At 49.0% G+C, this 27,065-nt stretch overlaps 2 protein-coding genes across 2 annotated transcripts in view; both read left to right on the top strand.

Moving 5' to 3' along the window:
• LOC128722820 (protein spire) overlaps positions 1-27,065 on the top strand; it is a 110,370-nt gene that overhangs the window by 83,027 nt on the left and 278 nt on the right. Inside the window, exons 10-16 of the mRNA XM_053816501.1 lie at positions 18,389-18,629; positions 22,359-22,621; positions 24,261-24,501; positions 24,791-24,844; positions 25,794-26,401; positions 26,488-26,688; positions 26,778-27,058. Of these exons, the coding sequence (XP_053672476.1) occupies positions 18,389-18,629; positions 22,359-22,621; positions 24,261-24,501; positions 24,791-24,844; positions 25,794-26,401; positions 26,488-26,688; positions 26,778-27,058 (1,889 nt within the window). The remainder of the gene's footprint in view (positions 1-18,388; positions 18,630-22,358; positions 22,622-24,260; positions 24,502-24,790; positions 24,845-25,793; positions 26,402-26,487; positions 26,689-26,777; positions 27,059-27,065) is intronic.
• On the top strand, positions 13,277-16,033 carry LOC128726955 (mucin-2-like). Its single transcript, XM_053820805.1, has one exon. The coding sequence runs from the start codon at positions 13,280-13,282 to the stop codon at positions 15,896-15,898; it is 2,619 nt and encodes an 872-aa protein (XP_053676780.1). The 5' UTR covers positions 13,277-13,279; the 3' UTR covers positions 15,899-16,033.

Raw genomic sequence — 27,065 nt, 5'->3', positions numbered from 1 at the left:
ATGAGTCTTAATTAAAACATTCACAGTCGAGCAGCCGCAGCAGCATTAGAAAGATAAAGTTTATTGACTCGCTCGATGCTGTTCGTCGCTTGTCGCCGATGGAGGTCTTTCGTGTCCCTTCGGTGTGCGGTTCGTGCGGCAATTTTACATGATCCGCTTCGAAGAGGACTTTTTCCTCCTCGTTTCGTTTGAGCCTTCTCCACACGTTGTTAGCGAAAATTCCTTGCACTCATCCTGGCCGGCCGAAAAGGCGGCGCATAAATTCGGCGCTTTAGTGGCCATTTCGAGTGAAAACCGGTAGGAAACGGTACAGGCACAACGACGAGTTGTGAGCTCGTTCGTGAGGACGCTATCATAATCTTCCCGATGTTATGGGCCGCGCCATGCGCAGGAGGGTGGATTGGTATGAAAATTAGCTCCACCGCCGGGTGTGGAGGTGCACGAGTTATGATTTTTAATTTTTTCCTCACCTGGTCCCGGTGTGTCGTGGATGGTCGTTTTGCATCGTAATCGAACGGTTTCATCAACTCGAAAGTGCCTCGGCAAGGTGGTCATGGCGTTGGTTTCAAGAAAAAACCAAACCCAGAGGTAGGAGAGAGAGAGAGAGAGAGAGAGAGAGAGAGAGAGAGTAGGCGAGAATCCTGCTGTGTTTTGAACTAATCGAAAGCACCCGCTCTGTTGGCGGGTTTCCGCTGATGAAGTGTAATTGATGTTCGCGTGTTTCCCTTTTTCGAAGCACCCTTCAAGCGTGCTTTGAAAACGAAAGCGAAGGGTAACCCGTAAGGGTGGCCCAAATCCAACCCAGCGCCCCATCGACGACGAATCCTTCGCTTAATGATGATGGCACGCGCGTTCTCTCGTGTGCGTGTCAAGTGGCGCGATAAGGGCTGCGCGGTGCATCGTAATCAGCGCTGACCTGACGATTATGTTCGGGACGAGCGATAACATAGCCCCCCATCCTCGTTCACGGAAAGTTTCGTTGGATGTTCGAAATAAATGGTCATTGATTTTTATGTTGGCGCTCGTGACCGAGTCGCAACCCCACCGTTATCACCGGGCTCATACACGGTGTCGGGCTTAATGATGAAGCCGAAAAGAGGCACCCCATTCTCAAGCTGTCTTCTTGGGTCCCTTCACTCCGGTGGCAGCTTTTTTTTTGTCTCGTTTGGCGATGGGTTTCATTAGCATAAAAAAGTGCTATTATTACGCGCCTGCAGGCTTGCGGGAACGTGCACGCGGCTGTCATAATGCATGCAGGGCGGTCTTTTTTTTGTGTTGAATGCGTGAACCTCCGTGACATCATGGGCGTAAGGTGGAATTTCACCTTGCCACTTTGCAGGGGGTTCAGAAGAAGAAGAAAAAGAGCGAAATCCTTTTGTTCAAAGGTGTGCTTTGTACGACTAGATTATTCCGAGAGGAATTTGCCTTCATACAGTGGGTGCCCTTTTGTGTCAACTTGTATAATATACAGTAGAATTCACGCCATTTTCGCCAGATAGATTTCTTGTAACAACATATCAGTGAATCTTTTTTTAAAAGTTTTATATTTAGTAAAAACTCAAAGGCTTTCATGTCCAATAGAACACCCCGGGAATGCAGTCGCTTTGTGTAAATTCGTTCCTGCACTGTGCTGCATCTCCGTTGGATCGTCTCAACCGCATCGTCTGCCCACACACTCGAAAGCGAAATAAAAAATAAACTGTGAGCATGGATAGAAGCAAGAGCAAAGGGTCACACCGGTGCACAATGCACGACGGTGCATACATGCGAGGTGCATCGGCACGAGACGCGCGCGCGACACACATGCACACGAGCCCACCAGCCGCAGGTCACCGAGTGTGAGGAGAAAACTATTACACACTCCAAACGACACGACTAACCTACATTTCCGTGTCATCCGCGCGTCCACCGGAGGGTGGTGGGATCGTTCGTTCGCACCCGGTGCCTGATGCCAACCACAAAAAGGGCTCGACTCGCGTGATCTCCTTCGTCTAGCTTTGCTTTCAATGGCGTTCCGTGGGGTTATGATTCATTATCATCTCGAAGCGGTGGTGATGGTGGTGGTGGTGGTGGTGCGAGATCTATCGAGATAGCCCTAGGAGGCTCTCGGCTGAGGAGGCAGACAAAAAAAGCCCTTTCCTTATTATATTTTCACTTCCATCCGGGCGCGCTGGGAAGCCCGACTGTGTGTTCGCGACGCTGATTATCGCCCACCCTTGGGTTCGCAGGGTGCATTCCTGAATCATCTTATCGATTATCAGGTGGGCTTGGGGTGGGGGAGAGAGTGCCGCATGCAAGGCAGTGCATTGTGGAGAGGAGCACGATCTTGACACCGCTCGAATCGATTACCAAAGGCCCTTTGTTCGATGATGTTTTTCTTCCGATGTGCTCCGGCGGGGATTGGTGTTTTTCCTAAGCCTTTAAGGACCGATCAATCATCGTTTCTTGCAGTGTGTTGTAATTGAAAATGGCTTTCGTTTCGTTGCACACACACATGTGTATGTGTGTGTGTGTGTGTGGGAGTGTTTTTTCCTCCCTTTACTTGTCTTGTAATTGCATCAGGATTAGCGTCAGTTGTGCTTTACCGCATTTTTTATGCTGTTGCATGTATGATTTTAACATTCATCTTCCATGCTGGCCTCCAGCGGCTGTTGTTGTTTTTTATCGCACCCTTAACCTTAAGCTCTTCTCGAGCCACCTTGACCAATTTCGCGCACGTTGCAAAACATCGCGCAGGATCGTGAAAATTGACGTACGGCCGCTAGTGTGCTCGCCGCTTGAAGGTTGCAGTTTGCGATGCGCTCGTGTGCATCGTTTGCCCTTCGATGCCCTTTTGGGGAACCCCAAGCAGGCAGGTGCACCGTTGGGATATCACCGTCACTTTCCAACAGCTCCAATAGCCCTGCCACCGTCGTCGTTTCGAAAGGGAACGAATCGGGGATTTTAGGTTACCGGTACGTGGGGCCCAAAGGGAATGTCTGGGCCGCCCGGTGCACTGCAGGCGCGCATCATCTGCATCATAATCAACGCGTAATCAGCGGGAATCATCTGCCGGCTGACCCAGGGAAAAAGGGTTCTTCTCTCTACGCCTTCTTTTTCTCAACAAAAAAAGGGAAAAACTAAGAGAACGAAGGAGAAAAGCAGCTACAATTCAGCATCAACAACATCATTACCATAAACACCGTCGCTAATGATTATGCTATTTGGGCGAGCGAATGAAAGCGCGCCCTTAACATGTCCGTCTCGCAAGCCCACCGTTCGGGCTCGGATTCGTCTCTCGCACCTCTCTAAAGCTCATCCGAGCCTTCCAGAGCTGGCAGATCGTTCGAATTGCACCCAAAACCCATATCACCAGGCACACGATCTAAGACGACCGCCGTGGCACTGTGTTACTGGGTCTCCGCGAGCCCATTGCGATAAGATAAATCAACGGCTCCTCGAAGCAAAGACGTGGGCCGAATTCCACCCATCACGCCGCGCCCGATCCTGCCCAACCCTTTCGAGGGTTGTCGCTTGTTGCGCGGTTTCCCCTTTTCGTATTCGCCCTTTTCGCCCTTCGGGCGGTGCATCTGCATCTGCTTGTGATGGGCTCTTCGGGCAGCGTGCCTCGCAAGCTCCGCTTTGTTTACAGCTAATAATTTTATCTGAAATTATTGATCATAACAAAATTGAATTCCTTTTCTTTCTCTCCCTCTTCCTTTGCTCTTTTTTCTCCTTCACCTCCTTACGCTGGATTGGATTAACACACTTCTAACGAGCGTCTGCTGAGACGGGTTTTCTCCGTGGAACGTAAAAAAAGGGGTTCGGCGCTAGGATCGGTGCGCCACGCGCCCATCCGACGAGCTAGAGGAGGCTCAGCAACCGGGTGGGATTTCGGGAGATGCGAGTCAAGATCAACCGGCCCTTATGGCTATGGCTATAGCCCTTATGCGCGCGATGGCGTTTCGGAATGTGGCCTCGAAAAACCCCAAGCCCATCCCTGAAGGGAGATGAGCTCCCGGGCGTCGCCCCGAGCGGGACGCTAATCTGATTAATGTTACGATGGCACCACCGCAGGTTGCTAATTGACGTGCGGCACGGCGGTAGAGTTGAGACCACCGCACCGGTATGTAAATGTCGTTCTATCCGGGCGCCAATTTGGAGCGAAACCGAACCCGCTGGCGACTGTGGATCGTGATTCGAGCTGGAGCCTGTGCACGTCAGAACGTCTTAATTTTGGTCAATTTTAGCTGTCGAGTTTGTGGTGTAAATTAAAGCAGATTCGTCTATAATGTTCTATCGGGGGTTTTGATGGGGTTTTTCGACAAGAATGTGTGTTTTTTAAAAGGAAAACAGATAAATACAGCAAGCATGTTTGATTCGTTAAGAAATGGCGTCCTTAGTATTCTATTAAAGAAGCTGATTTAAAGGCTTGTCATGATTAGCTTTAAAAATCAGCTCGTTTAAATCAGCTTCAACGGGACAAAGCTTTGGAAAAACATCCCATCCTGTATTCGGTTCAGAATAAATAGCATGTTCGCACAAGCTCGTTCCCATGCACGAAAGAGCCACCGCATACAATGTTGCCTTATCGATCCTCCCCTGATCTAAGCGTTTTCTAGCAAATGCCTTGCACGGGATGCCCCATGTCCCATGTCGTTCATTTCTTCATCTTTGCAGCACTTTTCACACGCCGAAGCGCTTGTCAATCATATTCAGCGCTGCGTCCGGGCCGTTCTATTGAGGCTTCCATCAAAAAGCATCACGGGCGGTCCGGGTGGACGTGTGAGCGGCTTGTGTGAGTGTGTCGTATAAGGAAAATGGCCGCCTCTTTCCGGCAGGGTGAAGAATTGCGCCCTCTCATTGCACATCGCTTGCCAACGGCGAGAATCTTCGGCTGATCGATGATAGCCGATTAAAGTGCGGCGGTTTCTTCGGTGGAGAAATGAACCTCCTCGAGCTCTTTTTGCCGGAGCGAGCTTTAAGGAGGTGCCCCTGTCTTCTTTGGGAGACCGAAGAAGGCAAAAAAACGCACGATTGAAGCTTGTTCCTCGTCACGTATCGCATGTCGCGATTGATTGTGTGCGGCACAAATACCGACGCTGGGGGACGATAATTAATTATGTCCATTTACCGCGAGCGTACGAGCACCGCGTTGATGATTAAGACTTTAAATCATGGTTTTCTGCCGGAAACAGGCTCGAAAGATGTCTCAATGTTTCTCACAAGGAGCGTGCACGTGGGAAAATGCAACCGACTCGGTAGAACAACTTTCACCGGCCACGGCTTGTTGAGAAGCCAATAAACTTCGGTTGGTTATTTGAGAGGAAGCGAGCAAAAAAAAAACAATTCATCATGATGCTTAAGTGCATGCTAAAATATGCCACCCCGTCCATCATCCGCTGCCAATCATTCGCGGATCGAAACGAGTAGAAAAAGGCATTTTTCGATGGACGATGGATGGTGCGATAGTGGCTCACTTTCTGTTTCTAAGCGCCGTGCAAACAGCTTCAACTGTCGCGGGCAGAAACTTGACCCACAATCAGGACGGGAACGATTGCCACCAGCGGTTATGAGCTTTGCATCTCGAGCCCATTTGTCAATATCGTCGATGGAGGTTGACAACTGTGGGGTATTTTATTTGCTGACGATGCTCAATGCAGCTGTAAGCAGAGGAGATTGTGGTGTATGAATCGTCCTGTTTCCTATCACCAGATGTTGCATAGTGAAGGTTTCTCCAATACACAATTCAAGTGAAAAGATTCGGGTTTACTTTCGTAAATCTAATACAAATGAAGTTAGCTGAGGAAATTGAGCTTCTATGTGGATTTTTCCAATTATTTTACAATTCTTTCGCTCATACAGCTACAGCACATGTATTTAATAGAAAAAGGCAGCTGGAATCCATTTTATAGATACACTCTTAATCCAATCAATCGATTGACTTTTTCGATCCCTTCAGTATCCATTCTAGATCAAGCGATACATTATTCTTTGTTCGAAGCCAACCACACAGTGTCAGTTTTTTACGACCACCATTATTATATTACGCTCCTAAAATATTCGAGTTGATTATGGATGTGCGCGGCCGGCTTTTTTACGGGTCCACATTCATCGATAAACTGAGGTCGTACACCGGAGGGTCCAGATTTTTACGACCATCAATCGACTGATCGTGCGTTCGCTTGGGTTTTCGATCCGTCACAGAAGCTTGGCCATGTAAGGGAGTGTTTCGAAATTTTCTCGTTCAGACGGCTCCAAGCCTACCGAATCCATCCGGAGGTGATAACGATCCAGCATGCAACGTACGAGTCGACTGAAGCTTCAGGGGAGAGGATGCGTTTTATCATAAAAATCATAGACTGTGACATTTATGGAGAGTCCGGCGGGCGCTCCATCGGACGCCTGATTGTCCAGGCGGCCGGTCTGGTGCGTTTTGATTGTTAAATTAAATTAGCCGGCATCGTACCGATGCCGGTCCAACGTCGCAGCACATTGTTACGGCTGTGCGTATGAAAATTATGGGAAAAAGCTGCGTTCTCGAAGACGCCGGTGAGTCCTACGCAAAGAACGCCACATCGATTGTGTTGGAATGAAAAAAAGTAAAAATAACGCCGAAATTTGCTTTTTATTAGGCTGGAAGGTTGAATTTTTAATTTAATTTTCTTTCTATTACTTTCGCCCGCGATGCGCCGCGTGGTCTATCTCGGGCGGACAAAATTGGTATGCAAATTCTTGCTTTCCACGCCAGCATCGCGTGCACCGTTATCGTGCGCGAAGCATCATGATGAATGGCAGGTTTGTGACCGAAAATGTCCCATTCTTGGCCGTCGTTTAATGTCGTTCCGCCCGAGAGCCCTTTACGATGATGGCCGCGCGGGAGCGCGTTGCATTCGCTCGGTGCAGCCGGGCGATGATTTGATGTTTGTTAAACTGAAGGAAAAAAAAATGATCATAATAATAATGATCTCCATCAGCTTACCTTCATTACCATACCTGGCTGGTGCAGTGTTTGAGCTTCGCCGCTGAAGAAGTGTCATCGCAAGTTACGAAACTCGCGGGCTTCGAGTGATGGGTGGATAAAGCAAACCAACTCGTACCACCTCCCATTAAAAAGCTCGCTTGGCCGTTCCAGCAACGGCTTATCGTACGGAGCAGATCGACGTTTCGCTCGCGACGGGATGATGTCCCTAGGGGGCAAGTTTTTTTTTGCACTCGCGAAGTGCGCATCCAAAGCGCGGGAACAATGTCTCATAAACATGTCAAAGACTTTTGCTCATTGCGTTCGCGGATGTCACGGGGCTGCTCATTTGTTCCGAAGACCGCGGCCAGGAACGGACCAATCTTCCGGCCCGCCGTCAGGAAAGGGCTTACTTTTCTTTCGTAGTGCCCAGTTTCGCAATGGGACGCTTAACTGCAGATGTTATGTAGCGCCGCACTTCGGTGCACGATCGTAAATTGTCGCAGCGGTGGCGAGCGTGATGAAATGGAAACACAAACTGAAGCGACACGCAGTGTTCCCGGAAAGCGAAAGGGAAGTAGGACTACCATGCCCACCGAAACCGGGACGCTGAATAGATGCACAAAGCGTGGCCCTTATTGACCCCGGCGAAATGGACCGTTTACAACGGAGAAGAGCCTAATCTCTGAGATATGGGTGGGAAATTTGCAAACGGCTGAAGCTGACATCAGCGATTAATGTGGCCGGTTGTTAAAAATAATCGAACAGTCTCCTTTACCTTCTTTTTCACTCGGGAAAATGCTCGCGAGCGATCAAAGGGCGTTTTACACTGACGAAGATCGTCACCATCGTCGACGTTAAAGCTCCAAATAAGCTTACAATGATGCACGCTTCAAAACGGGTATATTTCCTCCTTACGAGCGCTAGCGCCCTCTACGGTAAAACAGCGTACTAAGCGAGGGTTGTTTTGACGAAGCTTTTTCGAAAGCTCGCCAATGGTGACGCCTGGTCCGTGTTGGAAAAATTAGCGCGCTTGATTGTGTTTATTTTTGTTTCTTTTACCATTTTATTTTATTTATGAATTTCATTATTTTCATCCATCCAACAAGTGGCCGTACGGAAAATTTACTTACTCTCTTCAGGCGGACTTAATTTCAACCAAGCGCTACATCTCGATTCGTAGCTAGTGTTTGACCTGACCCGCTGGCTATGGACAATAAAATTCAATTATACCCCCCACAAGCGTGGGTAGCCTTTCCCGGTGGGGTACGTGCGTATCCTTAATCTTTTCACCCGCAACGCTCATTGGATTAACGTCGGCGGACGTCTGCTCGAGCTCCAAAACCCTTAGCTAACCCCGGTGGGGGTGGAAATCAGCGCGAGCGAAATGGGAACCTCATTACAGGGCGACCGCAAAAACGAATTGAATAAATTATTCCCGTTTGCCGGTTGGTTTGCGCGGCCGCTCGGACGGTTCCGCGTTCCTAACCACATCGGATTGACTTTCCGTGTTGAGCATATCGATTCAAAGCGGCAAAGAAAACATGTGGAAACAGCAAAAGGACGAAATGACGCCTTTATAACGCCCACCTTTGGTTGGGGCGCCGGAAGCTCAGACGGTCCGTAACCGGCATTTCGCCTACTCTCGAATAACGTTAATTGGCAGCTACGAATCAACGGTTTGACAGAACGATTGTGTAATATCGTCCCGTTTGCCACCGGTCGCGTTTTGCGAGCTAGCAGGTTTTTTTATTCTGCTCCTTTCGAAATAAATCAGGAAAGTATTATGAAATGAAGAATGAATCTCGCACGTCAGTGGGCTGGTGATGGTTTTTTTTCTTGGAAAAACCCTCGAACCTGTAAGCTTACGGAAAGCAATAGAGCGCAAGCACAAATACCAACCGCGAGCTTTTCTGTGCCGGTGCTCACTCGATGCTTGCTGTACCACAATAGGGAGGTATAGCATAAATCAGAACTGTCAAACTCATATGTCGAAACAGCATATAAATTTATGTTTCAAACAAATTTTCTATAATATTCAACTTCATTTTGAAATGAAGTCTATCGTATTCTAAGCTTTTTTATATTAATAAAACTATATATTGCATACATTTTACCTATAAATTATATGATGCAAGGGCATACTATTAATCGATTCAGTTTTCATTTTTGCTATGTTACATCTATCAAGATTTAATTCAAAATCCGATGAAATCAATTAATGCGGAATAAATGAATACGAAATACACTGAACCGCTACTTTGACACGCCTGGCGGTATGGCGGTATGCAAGCACGTATGCTTCGCGGGCTTTTAGGGATGGAAAGAAATTTATGCTTCCCACCGCATGCCGGTACCGTTTGGACTTCAGTTGGCGCTGAGATTTCGACGACCGTGCGTCCGTTTCGTTATCGTCCGTACACCGGTGGAGATTTCCAACATACTACTGAATGGGGAAGGAATGTAGCGTGTGTTTTATGAACCACAGCACTCCTTACTGATAGCTATCCTTGCTGCATTGTTTTAGTGAAATTTGACTGCATACGAATGTTGACAAACGCGAGATACGTGCACTTGTTTGAACGAATGCTAGGGTTTGTGATGTGATAACAGACGCAGTGTGCAGTGCACCCTTTGTTCCAGTTGTGTTGTGGCCGGAAGCAACGATGGATTATATAAACCTGAACGCTAAACTCCGCCAGCTGGCCATGGGAATGACAGGTAATGCCACTCCGTATGTTCTTCCGTTCAGCTCCGCAAATCGAGACGGTCGATAGCGTTGCTGAACCGTGGACAATGTAAAAAGGGCGCCGATGCGAGAACGTGCGGTCGGCAGAAGGGTTAAGCGGCTTAAATGTCACGTGAGTACACCACGTTGATTGTGCTTTTCCCCGTTTGATTGCTTCGAAACGGACGTTACGCGAAGGAAGCACTATCACGACACAAGCACAGGAAGGTTGTCGCTCCATACTGCCGGAGTACGGCGAAACCCGGAATTGGGTCACGAAACACTTCGCGGGAGGATATCCAGACCTTTCCTCACCGGAGAGAGATGGTTCCCGAAAGCGAAAAAGTAACAAACTTGATGGTAGTAGACCCACCGGACGGAAGGCCTGAAGCGAGCCTTTCACTCTTTCGGAACCGAGGCAGATAGAATCGCCTCGGCAGGCTAATGTTGAGATACGACGCAAAAGAGCGGTTTTATGGGCGGCATGCCTCCATCGCACGCCTGGAGGCTTTTATCGTGCGATCGGCAAGGCCCCTTTTTTAATGCTTTTGGGGTATTTAAATTCGGCATCTCGTGGGATGAAGGCTCGATCGTGCCGACGAGGTACAGATTTTGCAGGCTTCCAAAATTCGTCGTGAACCTCGAATGGTCGAAAAGATGCAGGTGTCCAGTCCGCTGTTCAGCTCTTCTTCGAAGTGAAAGTGACGCCGAGGCAGCAACGCTTGTCTTTGAGATAGTTGGGATGGTTGGAATTCTCGTGCCTACCGTACTGCTTGTGGGGGCTTCTTTTGTTGCTGCTTTTCTCGCAGCTTTCTTGAGATTAGGAGTCGGCACGTGCTCTCGGAACCTGGTGCCTTCGGCTCTATGTCGATGCACTCGATCCTGGGGAGGAAAATGATGAAACCCGTTTCCTCGGGCCCAGTAAATCTCATAACGCTTTGTTAGAGGCGAACGAATCAAACAGCCGGCTAGGCTTGATTTCTCAAACCAGTTCCAGCTGTCACGCGTTTGGATGCACTTGGAAATTTTTCACGCCGTGCGTTTAATTACCACACTGCAAAAGTGACAATCGACCGTGCTTGACTCTCGAAGCGTGTTTGGCTGATTGATTGGCGAAAGTATCAGAAGCTCGCCATTGGCACCGCTCGAGTAGCTGCTAAATTGATTGCCCGTTGATAATGCGAATGATTTATCGTAAGGCCGTGGTGTTGAAGCCAACGAAACTGAGAGCTTCCCCATGGTCAGGTATGGACCCACAGCGTTCTAAGTGGATTAAATGCGATGTTCTTTTTACTTACCTCGAGTGCTACTTATACAAACACGCATTTCCGATCACTTCAGACAAAGTGTGCATGTTTTGTGCTATCAAAATATTTAACCCAAATCACTGAACAAACCCGAATCGAATTAATTTGGTGGGCTTAAGGCAAAAAAGAAACGATCAGAAATGATAGAAAAACAAAGAAAGTTCGACCTTCATGCTATCTAAATTTCGTATCTAGTGTGACATTGTACATAACGGATGGCATTGTTGCGTGCCAGAGTTGTACCATAAAACCACCGATCGAAAACTAGTGGGTGGTTTCACTACCATCCAGGTCGTATTGTGAATTACCGTACCTGTTCGGTGAAGCCAGACATCAACCGAAATAATAACCGTTCAGCTCTCGTCGAGCAGGACCAGCGGCCCAACCTTGCGTGCACCCAGCGATAACCCATCGGAGAGGGACCGAAAACGAATCAAAATGTTTCGAGACATCGGAGCAAACTTTCTCCCATTTACGCAGCCTGTTCCTGCCGAGCTTGCGAGGGAAAGAATGCGCATTTATAGCGAGCTGAATGATACGGTAAATATATCCATCGGATTCGATGGCATAAACCGGATTGGACTGACCCACTAGGCGTGGGCATTGCGAGAATGACCTGCTGTGAGGTGGGTGTGCAGTGACGCAATGGATTTTAGTTCTGCCAGGGTCCGGGTTGATGGGTGTTGCAGAAGGCATGCAAACGATACGGTGGGGATGATAATAATCGGTGAGAATGGTAACTTAAAGCCCAACAAGAGCTATCAACGTCAATTTGGCTCGTGTTTTATCGTTAAATCTAGCGACTCAGAAGAATATCACATCGCAAGTGCATTAACCTCTCGTAGCAGGAACACGTAATGACACTACGGCGACAAGAACCTCTAACGTCCTAACGGTTATTTTTAAACTGTCAACAGTGTAATTAAAAATTTATCACAGTGGCATTCATAGCGTAATGAGAATCACGAGTTAAATCAAGAACCAGAAACCCATCTTCAAGAACGATCGTACTCGTATATGAGACAAACAAGCTGCTTTGTTTCTCCTGGCGGCCGTTAGCCGGAAATAAATTACAAACAAAGTCTTTTGCCATTCGATTGTCGAGATAACTGGCTGATATTCGCGGCTGGTTCAACAATATGCTCCATTCACAAATCAATTGCTTTGTTACAGTCCCAATCGATCGGTGGTTTACGTGGTGTTTCTTCCGGTGGCTAGGTGTTGATAACGAAATGACGTTTCCGCGGGATCTCACCGTGAATCACGCCGAACTTGAATCACGTACTGTGTGCCGACATGTATTTGCAGTCTTCAGAGCGTGAGGTATCAGTTTCAATTTGGAATAACCGCCACCATCGTCGTCGTTCGTGTGCGGGTTACTCTCACTCAATTATTCATCGGTCAAACCAGCATCGGTGCCGCACTGCGTGGGGTTCGTCCTTTTTCATCCCGGCGGAGAGTGGGAACTCACACAAATGCATATTTTATCACTCTTTCGTTGGGGTTTTCATCTTGATGTGTGTCGTTCGGTTTTTTTATTTGGCACTTTCGCTCGCCCGATAGTGCTCCGGGAGTATATGTGCAGCTTTAGTGGTGCAGCATTTGGGTACCATGCCCACAACCTTTACTAGTTTGGCTGGAACTGGTTCACTTTTCCATGTAAGTGCAACTTTTCTTCCAAACAGTAATAAGAGAGAGAAAGAGACGATTACAGTTGGCAAGGAATCGCATATTTGACCCGACGCCAATGCTGCTGAATGCCAAGGTCACGAACTATTGCGATCACGGTACGAAAAGCGCATCCTTGCTCTGCTCCTGCGGGAGCCCAACGCTTATGTATGCACAGTTTCTCACTATTGATTTGTTGGCACCGTGGCCAATGGCAATGACGTCATAGCATTAATTTCAGCACACTTGTAAACTTTACAATGTCGTCTCTCGTGTTTCCAGTGGTTATTATTAGCTATCTAGTGTTATGCAAGTTGGTCGTTTAATGGCCACTATGGGGGCTGTTATTTTGGCTGCGTTAAATCAACCAGTATAACACTCTGTCATGCATGCTACTATACTGAGGTATATTGTGTCTAAGATCGAAAACGACAGACGAAAGAAACAAGAATCGTTTACTTAGTTATCATGGAAAAAAGCAATTATGATAACAACTGATTGCGCTGGGAAGTTGTTCATATTGATTTCATGTCGATAAAGTTCCAGATTATGCATACAGGTATAAAAAGAAGGCAGGAACGTGGTCTATGCCAACAGATTGCCTTCGATTGTCACTTCGTAAAGGTACGTCCTATCATGGGGCATTTTAAGTGGTACAAAATATCAGTGAGTAAAGTGCGAGTTCTATTGTGGGTGATATTATTGTGCCAAGTGGTGTCTGTTAGTTCTGATGCAGTTCATAATTTAACGTTAGCAACCGACAACACAGTGCAGACTGTTTCGTCTGGAAAATGGGATGAACCACATCATGATACAACTTGGAATCTGTCCACTTCGTCTGAGAATTCAACGGACTCTACGCTTTATTGGAACGGATCAACTATTTCATCGAATATAACGGAGCCTTCACAAAACTGGACTACTCCTGATTCAAATTCAACATGGAACCCTACAAGTTCTACTCCTTCTTGGAAAGCAACGGAACCTACACTAAACTGGACCACTCCTGATACAAATGCCACGTGGATCCCTACAGGCTCTACACCTTCTTGGAATGCAACGGAGCCTCCACCAAACTGGACCACTCCTGATACGAATTCAACGTGGAACCCCACAGGCTCAACTCCTTCTTGGAACGCAACGGAACCTTCATTAAACTGGACTACTCCTGATTCGAATGCCACGTGGTTCCCTACAGGATCTACTCCTTCTTGGAATGCAACGGAGCCTCCACTAAACTGGACCACTCCTGATACGAATTCAACGTGGAACCCCACAGGCTCAACTCCTTCATGGAACGCAACGGAACCTTCATTAAACTGGACTACTCCTGATTCGAATGCCACGTGGTTCCCTACAGGATCTTCTCCTTCTTGGAATGCAACGGAACCTCCACTAAACTGGACTACTCCTGACACGAATGCCACGTGGAACCCCACAGGTTCTACTCCTTCTTGGAATGCAACGGAGCCTCCATTAAACTGGACTACTCCTGATACGAATGCCACGTGGTTCCCTACAGGATCTACTCCTGTTTGGAATGCAACGGAGCCTCCACTAAACTGGACTACTCCTGATACGAATGCCACGTGGATCCCCACAGGTTCTACTCCTTCTTGGAATGCAACGGAACCTTCACTAAACTGGACTACTCCTGATACGAATGCCACGTGGTTCCCTACAGGATCTACTCCTTCTTGGAATGCAACGGAGCCTCCACTAAACTGGACCACTCCTGACACGAATGCCACGTGGAACCCCACAGGTTCTACTCCTTCTTGGAATGCAACGGAGCCTCCACTAAACTGGACCACTCCTGATATGAATTCAACGTGGAACCCTACAGGATCTACTCCTTCTTGGAATGTAACGGAACCTCCATTAAACTGGACGACTCCTGATTCGAATGCCACGTGGTTCCCTACAGGCTCAACTCCTTCTTGGAATGCAATGGAACCTTCACTAAACTGGACTACTCCTGATTCGAATGCCACGTGGATCCCCACAGGTTCTAATCCTTCTTGGAATGCAACGGAGCCTCCACTAAACTGGACCACTCCTGATACGAATTCAACGTGGAACCCCACAGGATCTACTCCTTCTTGGAATGCAACGGAGCCTCCACTAAATTGGACTACTCCTGATACAAATGCCACGTGGTTCCCTACAGGATCTACTCCTTCTTGGAATGCAACGGAGCCTCCACTAAACTGGACTACTCCTGACACGAATGCCACGTGGAACCCCACAGGTTCTACTCCTTCTTGGAATGCAACGGAGCCTCCACTAAACTGGACTACTCCTGATACGAATTCAACGTGGAACCCTACAGGCTCTACTCCTTCTTGGAATGTAACGGAACCTCCATTAAACTGGACGACTCCTGATTCGAATGCCACGTGGTTCCCTACAGGATCTTCTCCTTCTTGGAATGCAACGGAGCCTTCACTAAACTGGACTACTCCAGATACGAATTCAACATGGAACCCTACAGGCTCTACTCCTTCTTGGAATGCAACGGAACCTCCATTAAACTGGACGACTCCTGATACAAATGCCACGTGGTTCCCTACAGGATCTACTCCTTCTTGGAATGCAACGGAGCCTCCACTAAACTGGACTACTCCTGACACGAATGCCACGTGGAACCCCACAGGTTCTACTCCTTCTTGGAATGCAACGGAGCCTCCGCTTAACTGGACTACTCCTGATATGAATTCAACGTGGAACCCTACAGGATCTACTCCTTCTTGGAATGTAACGGGACCTCCATTAAACTGGACGACTCCTGATTCGAATGCCACGTGGTTCCCTACAGGATCTACTCCTTCTTGGAATGCAACGGAGCCTCCACTAAACTGGACTACTCCTGATACGAATTCAACGTGGAACCCTACAGGCTCTACTCCTTCTTGGAATGTAACGGAACCTCCATTAAACTGGACGACTCCTGATTCGAATGCCACGTGGTTCCCTACAGGCTCAACTCCTTCTTGGAATGCAACAGAACCTTCACTAAACTGGACTACTCCTGATACGAATGCCACGTGGTTCCCTACAGGATCTACTCCTTCTTGGAGTTCAAGCACGATAAATCGCAAACCAACAAGGAAAACCGTTAAACCCCCGAGGACTACCAGGATGACGACCACACGTCGGCCAATCCCCACGAAGCCAGCAACTCACACACCAACGAAAAGAATTCGGGACCAGCTTGTGCGACGCAATCCCCAAGACCATATCCGGGCCAGATAAAGGCGTCTCGAGCCAAGAATTTGCCAAATGGCAATGATCCTTATCATTTATCTAAAAAAAAAAGATTCGTTTGCGATTGTCATGAAAGCTCTTTCGTGTAACAGCAGTAGCTGCCGATACGAAGCGGACCCGGGCTGAGCTCAAAAAGAACAAGCGGACCCAACCGGGGGACAAAGTGAACGAAAAAAAGAAATAACACAACCTCCGTAATGTAAAATGAATATACTTTTATCACTGCAAGTACTAGTAGCGTGTAACGTTGTTATTTTGATAAGTAAAAAAAAATATGTTAATGTAATGCGACACGAAACAAATATCAGTAAAGATAGCATACATCATGCGTTTCTTACGAATGGTATAAAGCTTCCCGATAACAGTGGGTTCGTTTCCCCTTTGGTTGGATGGGTACTCTCCTCAAACTCGTAACGATCGACAGCGTGGGAAATGGAAACTTTTTATGTACCCTTTTTTCCGAAACATATCGGTGCAGGGTTTGATGATTAAAAAAAATCTCAACCACCCCCGTGCTGATCAAAGTTTGGCCCTGACTGTAGCCCAGCGCCGGCGCTTCACCGTTTGAGATATGCTCATATTCAACCCCCCCACCTAGCGCTGGTTGTTTATGTTGGGCGCCTCCACTACCACTACGCGGCACGAGACATGCAGCATTAGTGGAGCGGCCCTTACCGCGCGAGACATGTTTTGTTTATGTTCCGCTTATGCGCGAGACCGAGTGTCATTGTTGCACTTCACCAACACACGCAGTCGTGCTGCCGTTACTACTAGCGACGGCGAAGGCTCCTTCGCTCTACAACCCACGGGAAAGGCTACGCATGCGCCTCGAAGGGCAGCATCCACGAAGCACCAACACCAGCGTGTGGTGGTTGACTCTCGCCACCGTGGTTCTCTCCGCGTTCGGTTCGAAAGGGTGTCACAATATGCCATTCACTCTCCAACTCGCGGTTCCAGTCCGCGTAGGAAACCGCGGGAGCCCAGGCCACCGAAAAACGCTGTCTCAGTCGTTCGCGGAGTCACGCCGCTCGCAGCTCGGCCAAAGGCAGAACGGAAAACACACAGCACTCCGGTGTATTTGCAGTGCTGCGATAATGGTGGCGGTTGTTAGTGACGTGCCCGTCAGCTCGACGGTCGCTCGATGCGAGCGCGTATTTAATTAGCTGCATGTTTTAAGTGCCAAGTGCGGTGTTCCGTTGCTTGCTTCTGATATAGCTGCAGCAATTTTTAGCGCCCTCAAGTGCCCGAATTGTAATGTATAGCTTCCGCGGAGTTCGGTTTTTCCTTCGACTTGTGGGAAATGTTGCCGTACCATCTGTTTGCGGTGTCACCCGTCAACTGGCGGCAAAGTCTGCGAAGGACGAACATGTAAAAACCAGATGGTTCGCATTTTTGTCGTGCTAAAAGCGTAGACTTTCGAACTAATCGATAAGTGGGTTAGTGACGATTCCGAACCAACGCAACATTGTGCCGATTCCGAGGCCATGCTGCCTTGTCGCTTCTCACGTGGTCCTTGCGTAGAGGGAAAATCTGCTGCATTCTGCGTGTGCCATTCGTGCGTGCGTGTGTGTGTGTGTGTGGATGTCCTGTGAGCCTGCCAGGCTTGTTTGTTTTCACGCCTGTGTGTGCGAGTGTTTGTGTGTGCGTTTCAAAGAGAAAGAGAGAGAGAGAGTGTTCACATCCGTATCCTTGGTTGTGTTGAGCGCGTTTTATGAGTTCCCCAAGGATGCCTCCTTCCGTACAGCAGGACCTTGTGTGGAGGGAGACTATTTTTATAGCCACCCGCCGTTTTTCCACCTTGATCCCGATCCTTGATTACCACCCCCCCCCCCCCCCAGCAGCTGACCCCAAGCGGGAAGCATCTGATAGCGGGTTCGTTTGTTTGGTGACTCATTTTCCTACCATCGTGTTAGTGGCTGTATATGTCGCTGCATATACTAAACGTACCGAGCGCAAGGATACGCTCGCCTTTTTCCCCCCACTATTCAGGTGGTGTGTGCACGTTTATGCAACGGTTCGTCACACCAACACACTGTGTGGACACGGCTGGAAAGTGCTGACCGAAAAGACGGAAACAAAGCACCTTGACGAGGTCCTTCCCGCTTCGAGACCTATCTCAAACCACGGAACCCCTCTTGGGCTTGGCGTTGGGTGGTTTTGTTGTAGGTCTCGCCTGCCGGTGATGTCATCGTCAGTTCCTTCGCGATCCTTGTGGTGTTCGGGTTTCCTTTTTCCACGTCTGGCTCGCGCAAAACGAGCCGTTAAGGAAGTGCACCTTAGGGGTTGTTTTTTTCTCGGTATATTCCACCGGACCGATAAAGAATCGCTTATTAATCAACTCCTCAATTTCACAGTTTAAGTTCAAAGACATTTTTGTTTACTAAACCCCGTAACGTGTTTGTTTTGTGTGGCGTGTGTGTTATAAACTTTGGTGCTTAAGTGCAACACAGCAGCATGTTTGTTACGGCGACGGCTGACTGCGAATCACCCGACGGTGACCCGTGTGTTGATGCTGTCCGAGATCTAGCCTACTGTCCGGCAGATGACGGAGCTTCTTCCACGGGTCCGATGGCTCCATCGCCGCGCAAACCTCCCGCTGTGGCCAAGAACTGCAGCAACAGCCTGACCGCGTGTGGAGCAGGCCTTCCCCCGATCAATCGGGTACCTAAGGCGGCCCCACGTTCGACACCGCAACCTCCAACACCGAAACCGAGATCAGGTACTACCGTAGGTAGAATGCGTCGAACCGAAAGGTGTATCATTTGGTGTTCGGGTCATTAAAATCCCGACCAACATATGCTAGCATTTCCACGGAACAAAGGCAAGAAAAACCCCCCGACAACGACGGCACGTTTGGCGAACAAACTAAAGCCCTTCCGGTTCTGCGGAGGATAGTAAAGATTGTCAAACCGATTAACTAAATTGCCCGGCCTAGGGAGTGGGCAATCAGCCTTAATAGCTGGCAAACAATTTATAACTCCCGCCCGTGACAGCCACGGGGTTGGGCCCAACCTCAAGGGAAAAGCGAACTTGAGCGCCTCCCTCGGGGGTGGGTGTTCGTTTGCCCAAACTCTTTAAAAAGACGACAACCGCGCTTCGAAAACAGGGGGGACTCACAATTATGGAAAACCTTCGCTTAGAAAGCGAGGTGTGCGCTTTCCATTAGCGAATGACTGCGCGGTTCTGGAAACTTTTCCGGTGCCGTGTCCGCTACAGGGGTGGAAGCTTTTTCCCGTGTTCGTTACGGTTGGAAGCTAAAATAACTAGACGGATGTACGCAGGTTCTTGATCTTCCCTGCCTTGTGTGTGATCGCACATTCCGGGCTCATCTTTACGCTTCAACCATCGCTTCCATATGGTAGGGCGTGTGCAGGTGAAGCCGCATGGTGTTGATGCTAATCAGCCCACTAAACCGGCGTATGTGGAAGCAATTGTCGCCCCGTTCGCATCGCAGTTCGTTGGCCTTTCTGCCGAACCTTTGCCGGGCTTTGCGAAGAAGCCCGTCAGAATCACAAAACGTGTCTTGTTTGGCAAACGGCTGGCGTGACCGAGCATTGTTTCCTTTGAGGGTTGCTCGAAAAAAGAATACTCAAAAGAAAAGCAGCAGTGAAGCAACATTCGTGGGCTTTAGCTGGGTTACTCCCGCTATGCGACAAAACCGTTGACATTCGCTCGCGTCCATCTCGAATTGGGGATGGGATGTTCCGCTTTGGCACGTCGAGTCGCATCAAGCTTCAGACGTGTCAATTTGGACGCACCAAAAATCAGCTCCCCAACGGTGACGGTGACGAGATTTGTCCCCATTCGAGCCTCAGATTTGGAGCATTAAATATGCATTCCCCGGGATTTCCAATCGAAATCAAATCACGCACTCATGGCGTTTGGCAACGGCACAAACGGTCAAACAACCGCAGAACGGTCGTTCTGTCGTTTGAAAATGATTCCAGCGTCTGCTTCGACCCTTCGTCAGCCGCACAAGCGCGAAGAAAATGAATGTTTTCCCAGTCGGAAGAGTGTCCGGTCCAATGAGGTCATGTTTATTCTGCGCTCGATTATTGATCGCACTTTTAGCCGAGCCAAATGGACGGACGCTTCGAGTGACGGAGAAAACCGAACCGAAACTCTCGGTGGAGCGACCGGCTCGATGGCGAAACGGTAATGAATATGATGATATAATGGACGTTATGGATGAGACATAATGATACCGCTGAGGAAAGCATCTCGGTCTGAGCTTCCCCGGAGCATCCGTGTGGGAATATCGAGCCCGGGGACTTGTTGACGTATAGGCGACGTATGAGCGACTTCGTCCAAGCGCAAGATCAGCAAACATTGCAGTGGCAGCAGAAACACACACGGCAAGAAATTGAATCCATCGGTAGCTGTTGCTTGAGCGGAAGAACGCGACCGCATCCAAAACACCCACACCATATGCTTGAGGCAAATAAAGAAATTCAATTTATGACGCCCAGATCGATGCCGGTGCTGGCGGTGGCCCAAAAAAAGCGAACCAATCGGAAGTACGTAATTCGCTGGAATCGGAAAATTGCATTTGTTTGTCTGTCGATTTTTCTTCTCAAACACGGAACATGCCCAAACCTTGCCGTGGTGTCGGTTTGTGTAACTGACACTTGCCTTTGGGTTGGGGTTGTGGCATTATAAATTCGCTCCAACGCTCACGTTCCAAAAGTCTCGCCCCATCGCTGCATCGTCAGCTGGCCCTTCGTTCGGTTGGTGGAATAAAAAGATGCAATTTCACAAAAATGTAACCCATTAGGGAATTGAGCGTCGGCTCCTTCCCCAAACGTTGGTCGTCTTTGGTGCTAAAACTGGGAGCCTTCATGTTACGAGGCGCTTCCGGGAAGCTTCACGTAATCCACCCAACATTGAGGGTCCTCCTAAGGGTGGCATAAACTCATTCCTTAGGTTGGCTTCGGGATCCTTTGCACACAAACCCAATTCCGGTACAGCCAGCTCATGAATTTCTTAAACCTGCCCGACCCAAAACACCGCTGTGATGTGCTTCTTGGAGTAAGGAGTCCTTTTTCTTTATGAAAACTCGCTGACCAACATTGGGAACTGTGGACGGAGGGCCATTTTATGGCGCTTCACACAGCGTTCGGCGTTGAGTAAGAGTTATTTCGCTGCTAACGTAGCGTCGTCTTTTCATTACCTTCGAACACCGAAGCTCCCGAAAGCTCTCTTACACAGCCTCACAGCAAAGGGCACTCGAGCACCTCTTTTGGGCCGTTGAAATTGTTGAACTGCGCAAATGGGTAAGGTGGGCATCAGAACGCTAACATCCCAACCAAAAACTTACACGAAGGCCAAACTGACGTATGGACGTCAGGAGTCATAAAAAGCTCTCTCGGTGAATTTGGTAAAGCCGTGAATTTCGTCGTGGGAGGGAAAAAATAAAGCCCACATCACGGGTGGGTGGTAATGGCGCATTGTTTTATTGACTTGACCGTTAAGTAATGGATCGTTTCCGTTTCGATTTAACCTTGTCGTGCGGCTTCTACTTCAGCTCCCGTGACCGATCACACTTGTTGCTGCTGTCGGTGTGCTCGAGGACGATGTCTCTGATCGATGGTGCCCTTAACGAAGGGAAACCCCTCGAAACATCCCCTCTGGGTATGAACCCCTTATCAACGGGAAGCCATTTTTCACCGCCAATTCGTGCCAGAACGCTGCCCTTTGTAAAGTGACACACGTTCGCACAGGTGACCCTGTTCTCCGGTTGCTGTTCAAGGGCAGAACTGGAGGGCCCTATACGCCACGTTCTCGTTCTGGGCCAGGGTCTTACCACCTGGCGGTTGTCGAGAACGGTTGCCCGAAAGCTCCCCAAAAAAGGGGGGTCCGTTCCATAGCTGGAGGTTTGTGAGTACACGCGGCTAGATAAAACCTGCAACCCGCAGACATAACACCCGTCGTCATGTTGGAGGTGATAAAAACGGCCTGACATTTACAGCACCGTATTGATGAGCACGCGAGGGGCTTAGGACATCAGTCGTCCGTGACATAACCGTGCCCTGATCGAGGCCAACAACCGTACTCGCTTTCGGGGAGTGATAAAAAACATTAGAGAACACTTTTCTGCTTCTGTTTAGTCTGTGCGGTTTTTTTTTTGTCTATTTATGTGTGTGGTGAAATGTGTCTAACCTTGTCTTCGTTCATTGCGTTACGTAGTCGATTAGAAACACGTTAACACAATCGTCCTGTAGCTAGAGAGAATGGGGGGTTAACCAACTGTTCGATATATGTTGGATTTGGGGTCTGTTGTAGGTTACGTTTTTGTTCTTCGTTTGCTCCATTTGCAATGAAAAATGACTTAAATTCCGCCGCTCAAAATCCACCCACCGTTGCTAATTGTGCTCTATATTTTTTTCTTTCTTCCCTCTTTGTTCATCTTCCTCCATCCCTCGCGATTGGTGTGTACTTTTACTTTCAGTTTTACCTACCACAACCCAACTAGATAGCGTAAAGAAACCATGTGATGATGAAATCGACTCCAGCAGCGGTGGTGCTCCGAGCAGCCTCGACGGGGTCAGCGGTACCAGCAGCAGCATCGGCAGCATCGGCTACATCAGCAGCAGTAGCAGCTGCAGCACAAGCAACAAAACGATGACGCTGGGTCGGTCGACTTTTTCGCACACCAGCGGCACGCCCCGAAACACCCTAAGACTGATACCAGTAGACTTTTCGCTGTTCAACGTAAGTACATCGTGGCTGCAGGTTCCATTTTGGCGCGAGTGGGTGGCCATTCTGTTGACCGAACGCCGTTAGATAACTGCGTCCACGTCCCGGTCACGAAGGGGGAAGCGATTTTCGCTCACCCAAAGCCAATGATTATGCCTTGCCGGTAGTGCACGTTTCAAAAGTGATGATCACTGATATCCAGAGGCTGGGTTGGATCTACAATGTGTCGCTCTCCTGGGAAGGATCGGGCATTCGGTGCTTATGATAATTCCCGAGAACACCTCCCTGGGGGGCAGAGAAAACTTTGGACGGTTTGCAGGAAAATGAAAAGCTCATGAAATGCCGATCACCGGTACGAGATTTGGGTGCTACAAATCGTGGTGGTGCAACCGGGCATCCATTACAACGGCGTGCCGATGGCGATTTTTCTCAGCGCGTGATGACGGAAGCATGGGAGCATTGAATGGAGCAACCGAAGTCGCAGCAGTTGTTGCACGTTGGTAGGGACGGTGGGTTTTCTTGCGGCTTCGCCACAATACTGCGCCACCGCGTTAGGGGGTGGTTTGCATAATCTTTGTGCTCCCTTCCGTCAGCCAGTTTTAACCGGGCCGCGATCGGGGAAACTGGAGTATGAAGCCAAGGTTGCCTGGTCTGCTGGGTTGCATATTGTTGAAAGTTGACTCCGGGTGCCAGATTTCTTCGAATGCTGCGTATCGTTCGAGATCAAAGTAGGCTTCAATCTTCGTTCTGGCACGATTCATACTGCTAGGTTTTCCTTTTCCCAAGAACGGTTACACTTTCCAGCTCCCTAGCGCGAACATTCGCACCTGAGCTTGGTCAATTGCGTGAGGGTAAATGAGAGCGTGGAAAATGTAAGGCGGCATGTGTTTCGCAAAAAAAACCAACCTCACCCAACTACACGCCCGTGAGACCCGGTTCCCGTGCGTTTAAGCTCATGTCCCGTTCACCAGAGGTCTCGCAGATTGCGGTTCCGTTTGCATCGAGCCACGAAAGGGTAAACTACGACGGTACCGGACAACGGCGCACCGCGAGCAACTTGCAGCGATTTCACGAAATGCTGAGGCCAGCGAGCCCTGACAAGGGTTTTAACCTTTGTGCGTACGGAACCGGGCTTTCGTAACGCACACGCGGGCTGCGTTGCGTCCAAAACGTGATCTGCAACTTCTGCCAACTCGCCGGCGTAGTGGGGGGAAACTTTCAAAATGCGTGACCGTATTCTAAAGCAAACTCCTTCGAACGTCACCCCACTTCATTCGCTTCCTGAAACGGGACCACTGGGGGGTGCTTGAAGGGGGGAAAGGGTGCGTACATATTTTTTTTTCCCACCAGCGGGTGAATGTGGCTCCATGTTGCTCCAAATCTCGACCACGGTGACCTTCGCGTGGTGGAATTATGCTAAACACTGGCGGATACGCTGTCCCAAAGAAATAGCTCACCCCCCGGTTTACGGAGTGCTAATTTAATTTCATGTCCGCTCCATTCCATTGTTGCCATGGCCAACAACGGCGGGTGCCTGCGAAGGGCAGAAGAGACCGACCCCGGTTGTGGGGCGGGCAAGAACACGAGCAGAAAATGCTCCAAAAACAACTCAAATACAAACCTCGAATTGTTTCGTTTTTCATCCCCCGTGCAGGATGATGATTTCATCGATGGCGCAGCGACCGACGGCACGGATCCGAGCACGTGCAGTGCCTCCAGTGGCCAGCGAGTTCAACTGAACGGTGGACATCGGATAGCGTCCGGGATTGTGGGGGCTAAGCGTGGCAACACCGATGACCGTGGTAGCGCCAACGCCAGCAACAGTACAAACCGCCTGATGATCGTCAACAACGAGAACAATCAGAACAACATCAACACGGTGCTGCGGCGAACAAGTAAGTAAAGGAACCGCGAGGGGCTTAGACCTCTAGTAGGGGGCTGGGAGATTCAGAAACATGCTTCTCTAGACGTATGGTACCGTAGGATGCCAACTAGACTTCCATCGGTTAGTTACTAACGATATCAACGACATACACAACATTGCTTGTATCCTTGGGACGGTCCCAAGATGGTCCTTTCTAACCCACGCAATGACCCATCTCTCTTCTACCTATTTCGTTTCGTCACTAATCCACCATCGTCGACGTCGTCACGGCTTGCACACGGATTCTGCCTCGATTACAGAAAACATCATCACCCACGACGAGTACCATCGGTTCTGTGATAAGGCGCTCGAAAGTAACTATTGACCCATTCCGATTCGTTGTGTTTTGTGTGTGCGTGTGTGTTTGTGTGCCTCTTTTTTTTTGGTTTTCCAACGCTCTTTTTTCATCGACATAGATTGCTATTAATTTTTCCACCCCGTTTTAATTCGTTTTGCTAGTGTGATCGTACTAAACTGCCGCGCTTGCGTTTTGAGCCATGCGCAACGTGTGCCTCTTTTGTTTTAGCGTTCCAATGGGCCTTTTCTCACTGAATTACATCAACCACCTTGTGGGGTGTTTCTCCATTTTGTCACGAAAACACGAAGCTGAGCGCGCGCGGATTGGAAGCCCTAAAATCTTCTCCGGAATAGATTTTCCTTCGCTTCTTTTTCGATATCCACGCGCTTGTCTATTTGCATTTTTTCACGTAACGTGGTTGGTTTTCGTTTCGGTTTTGTTTTTCCTCCGATTTTGCACATTTTATAATGCTTTGGTTTCGATGGGCTTCGTCGGTAACCGAAGCCGGTTTACAAACGCTTATTTGAAAATGTCACGTTCCGATGTCAATTGTTGTTCCGTTCCTTTGTTTAAAGAACTGGTTTAATTTTACATGTTTCGAGTTTTCGACCATCGCCGTTGTTGCATAAGAAGTAGGTGTTCGGTTAGCAACTTTTGTATGTTTTCTTTTGTTTGGGTAGTTCGTTCGTTAACCATTTCCTTTGTATTCATATTCAATTGGAATTATTGACTTCTTTCTAACAGCCCGCTAACATTTCGGTTGTTTTTGTCTATTTTTGATTTACTTTTATGTTTTCATTTTTGTGTGTGTTTCTTTTTTGTTGTTTTTCAAAGACTTCCATTCCACCCACCGGCTAATATTGAGTTTTCTTAACATGCTTTATAACGGTTTTTACGCAACTCAAAGTGTTACCCCTCCCCAAATTCAAAGGATTAATATCCTTTTCTTTACGTTTCCACCAAAGCGTACGACCTGGCAACGCAGTGCGAATCACGCCGGGCATCCATGCGTCGGCACACCATCATCGGGTGCAATCAAAACTACAAGCTTGACCCACTGGCGAGCCACTCGGTGCCCCCATCTCGTCCTGTTTCACGCCAATCCGATCGCGATGCACCCTCCAAACAGGACCCACTCCCATCTGGAACGGTACCGACGAGTGTGGCTGCCACAAACCCTAAGGAAAAACCCTCTGCCGTGGTGATGCCACACGTCGTAAATGGAGCTCCGGCCCTTATTCGACCAGCACCGATCGGTAGCGCGGATGGTGGCACGAGCAATCTGTCGTCACTTGGCGACACTTGGACCAAAAACTCGCTCGACGAGCACCAGTGGAAGGACGCGTTCAACCTGAACGATCGGCTGTCGCTGACGCTGGAGGAGATCGTACATATCCGCTCGGTAATGACGAAAGCCGAGCTCGAGGGACTCCCGGTGGACGTACACATCAAGGAGGACGTCGAGAAACGGAAGGTGTGCTTCCTGTGCCTGCGCACCCGCTTTACGCTGTTTGCTCGAGGCATCCTCTGCAAGCTCTGCCAGCGAACGGTCTGCAATAAATGCAACACGAAGGTGCGTTGATCCTTGATCCTTGAGAAGGGACACAGAGAGCTTTATGGAGAGCTTGTTTTACTATTCCTTTTTCGGTTCACTTTCAGATGCGAATACCTACCGAACATTTCCGCAATGTTCCCGTGGTGCTGCTATCGCCCTCGCTTATGAACAGCCCGTGCACCTCCAACACACCCTCGCCGAGTCATCACGCGCACGGTGCCGGTTCCGGTCCAACAAGCATGGTGGACGAATCCTTTCCCCGGTCTCTGATGGAGCGACTGTTACGGCCCGAGTTAGATCGTAAGGTAAGCACGTGGGTTACATGGTAATGTTCCCGCTTTTCCGGTGCTAATGTGTGTGTGTGTGTTCGTCTCTATACCCATCCTGGAAACAGACTCGAAATACGGTCGGAAGTGCTCCGTCCTCACCAAAGAACCAACGGTCTGCCTCCAGCACGCCGGGTAGCACCCTTCATGGCACGGAAACGCTTGCGCTCTCGCTTTCACACCACGTGTCGGGTGCTCCAACCGCCAAGGACATGATGCCAGCAAGCGCCATCACGTCAGCCACCGCCCAACGGTGTTCGCTAATGTCCCGCAGCATGGAGGGCCCAAACAGTCTTCCACCGCAGAGTCCAGCGCGGCCGCACTCGAACTGCAGCACGCTCGACAGGAAGTAAGGA

The sequence above is a fragment of the Anopheles nili genome, chromosome 3 (genome assembly GCF_943737925.1).
Source record: "Anopheles nili chromosome 3, idAnoNiliSN_F5_01, whole genome shotgun sequence".
Taxonomy (NCBI): domain Eukaryota; kingdom Metazoa; phylum Arthropoda; class Insecta; order Diptera; family Culicidae; genus Anopheles; species Anopheles nili.
Note: the sequence above shows the minus strand (reverse complement) of the source record. Positions and strands in the feature narration are given on the sequence as shown.

What these genes read in the sequence shown, in the direction of transcription:
- LOC128726955 (XM_053820805.1), top strand. Translation starts at nt 13,280, where the DNA reads ATGGGGCATTTTAAGTGGTACAAAATATCAGTGAGTAAAGTGCGAGTT.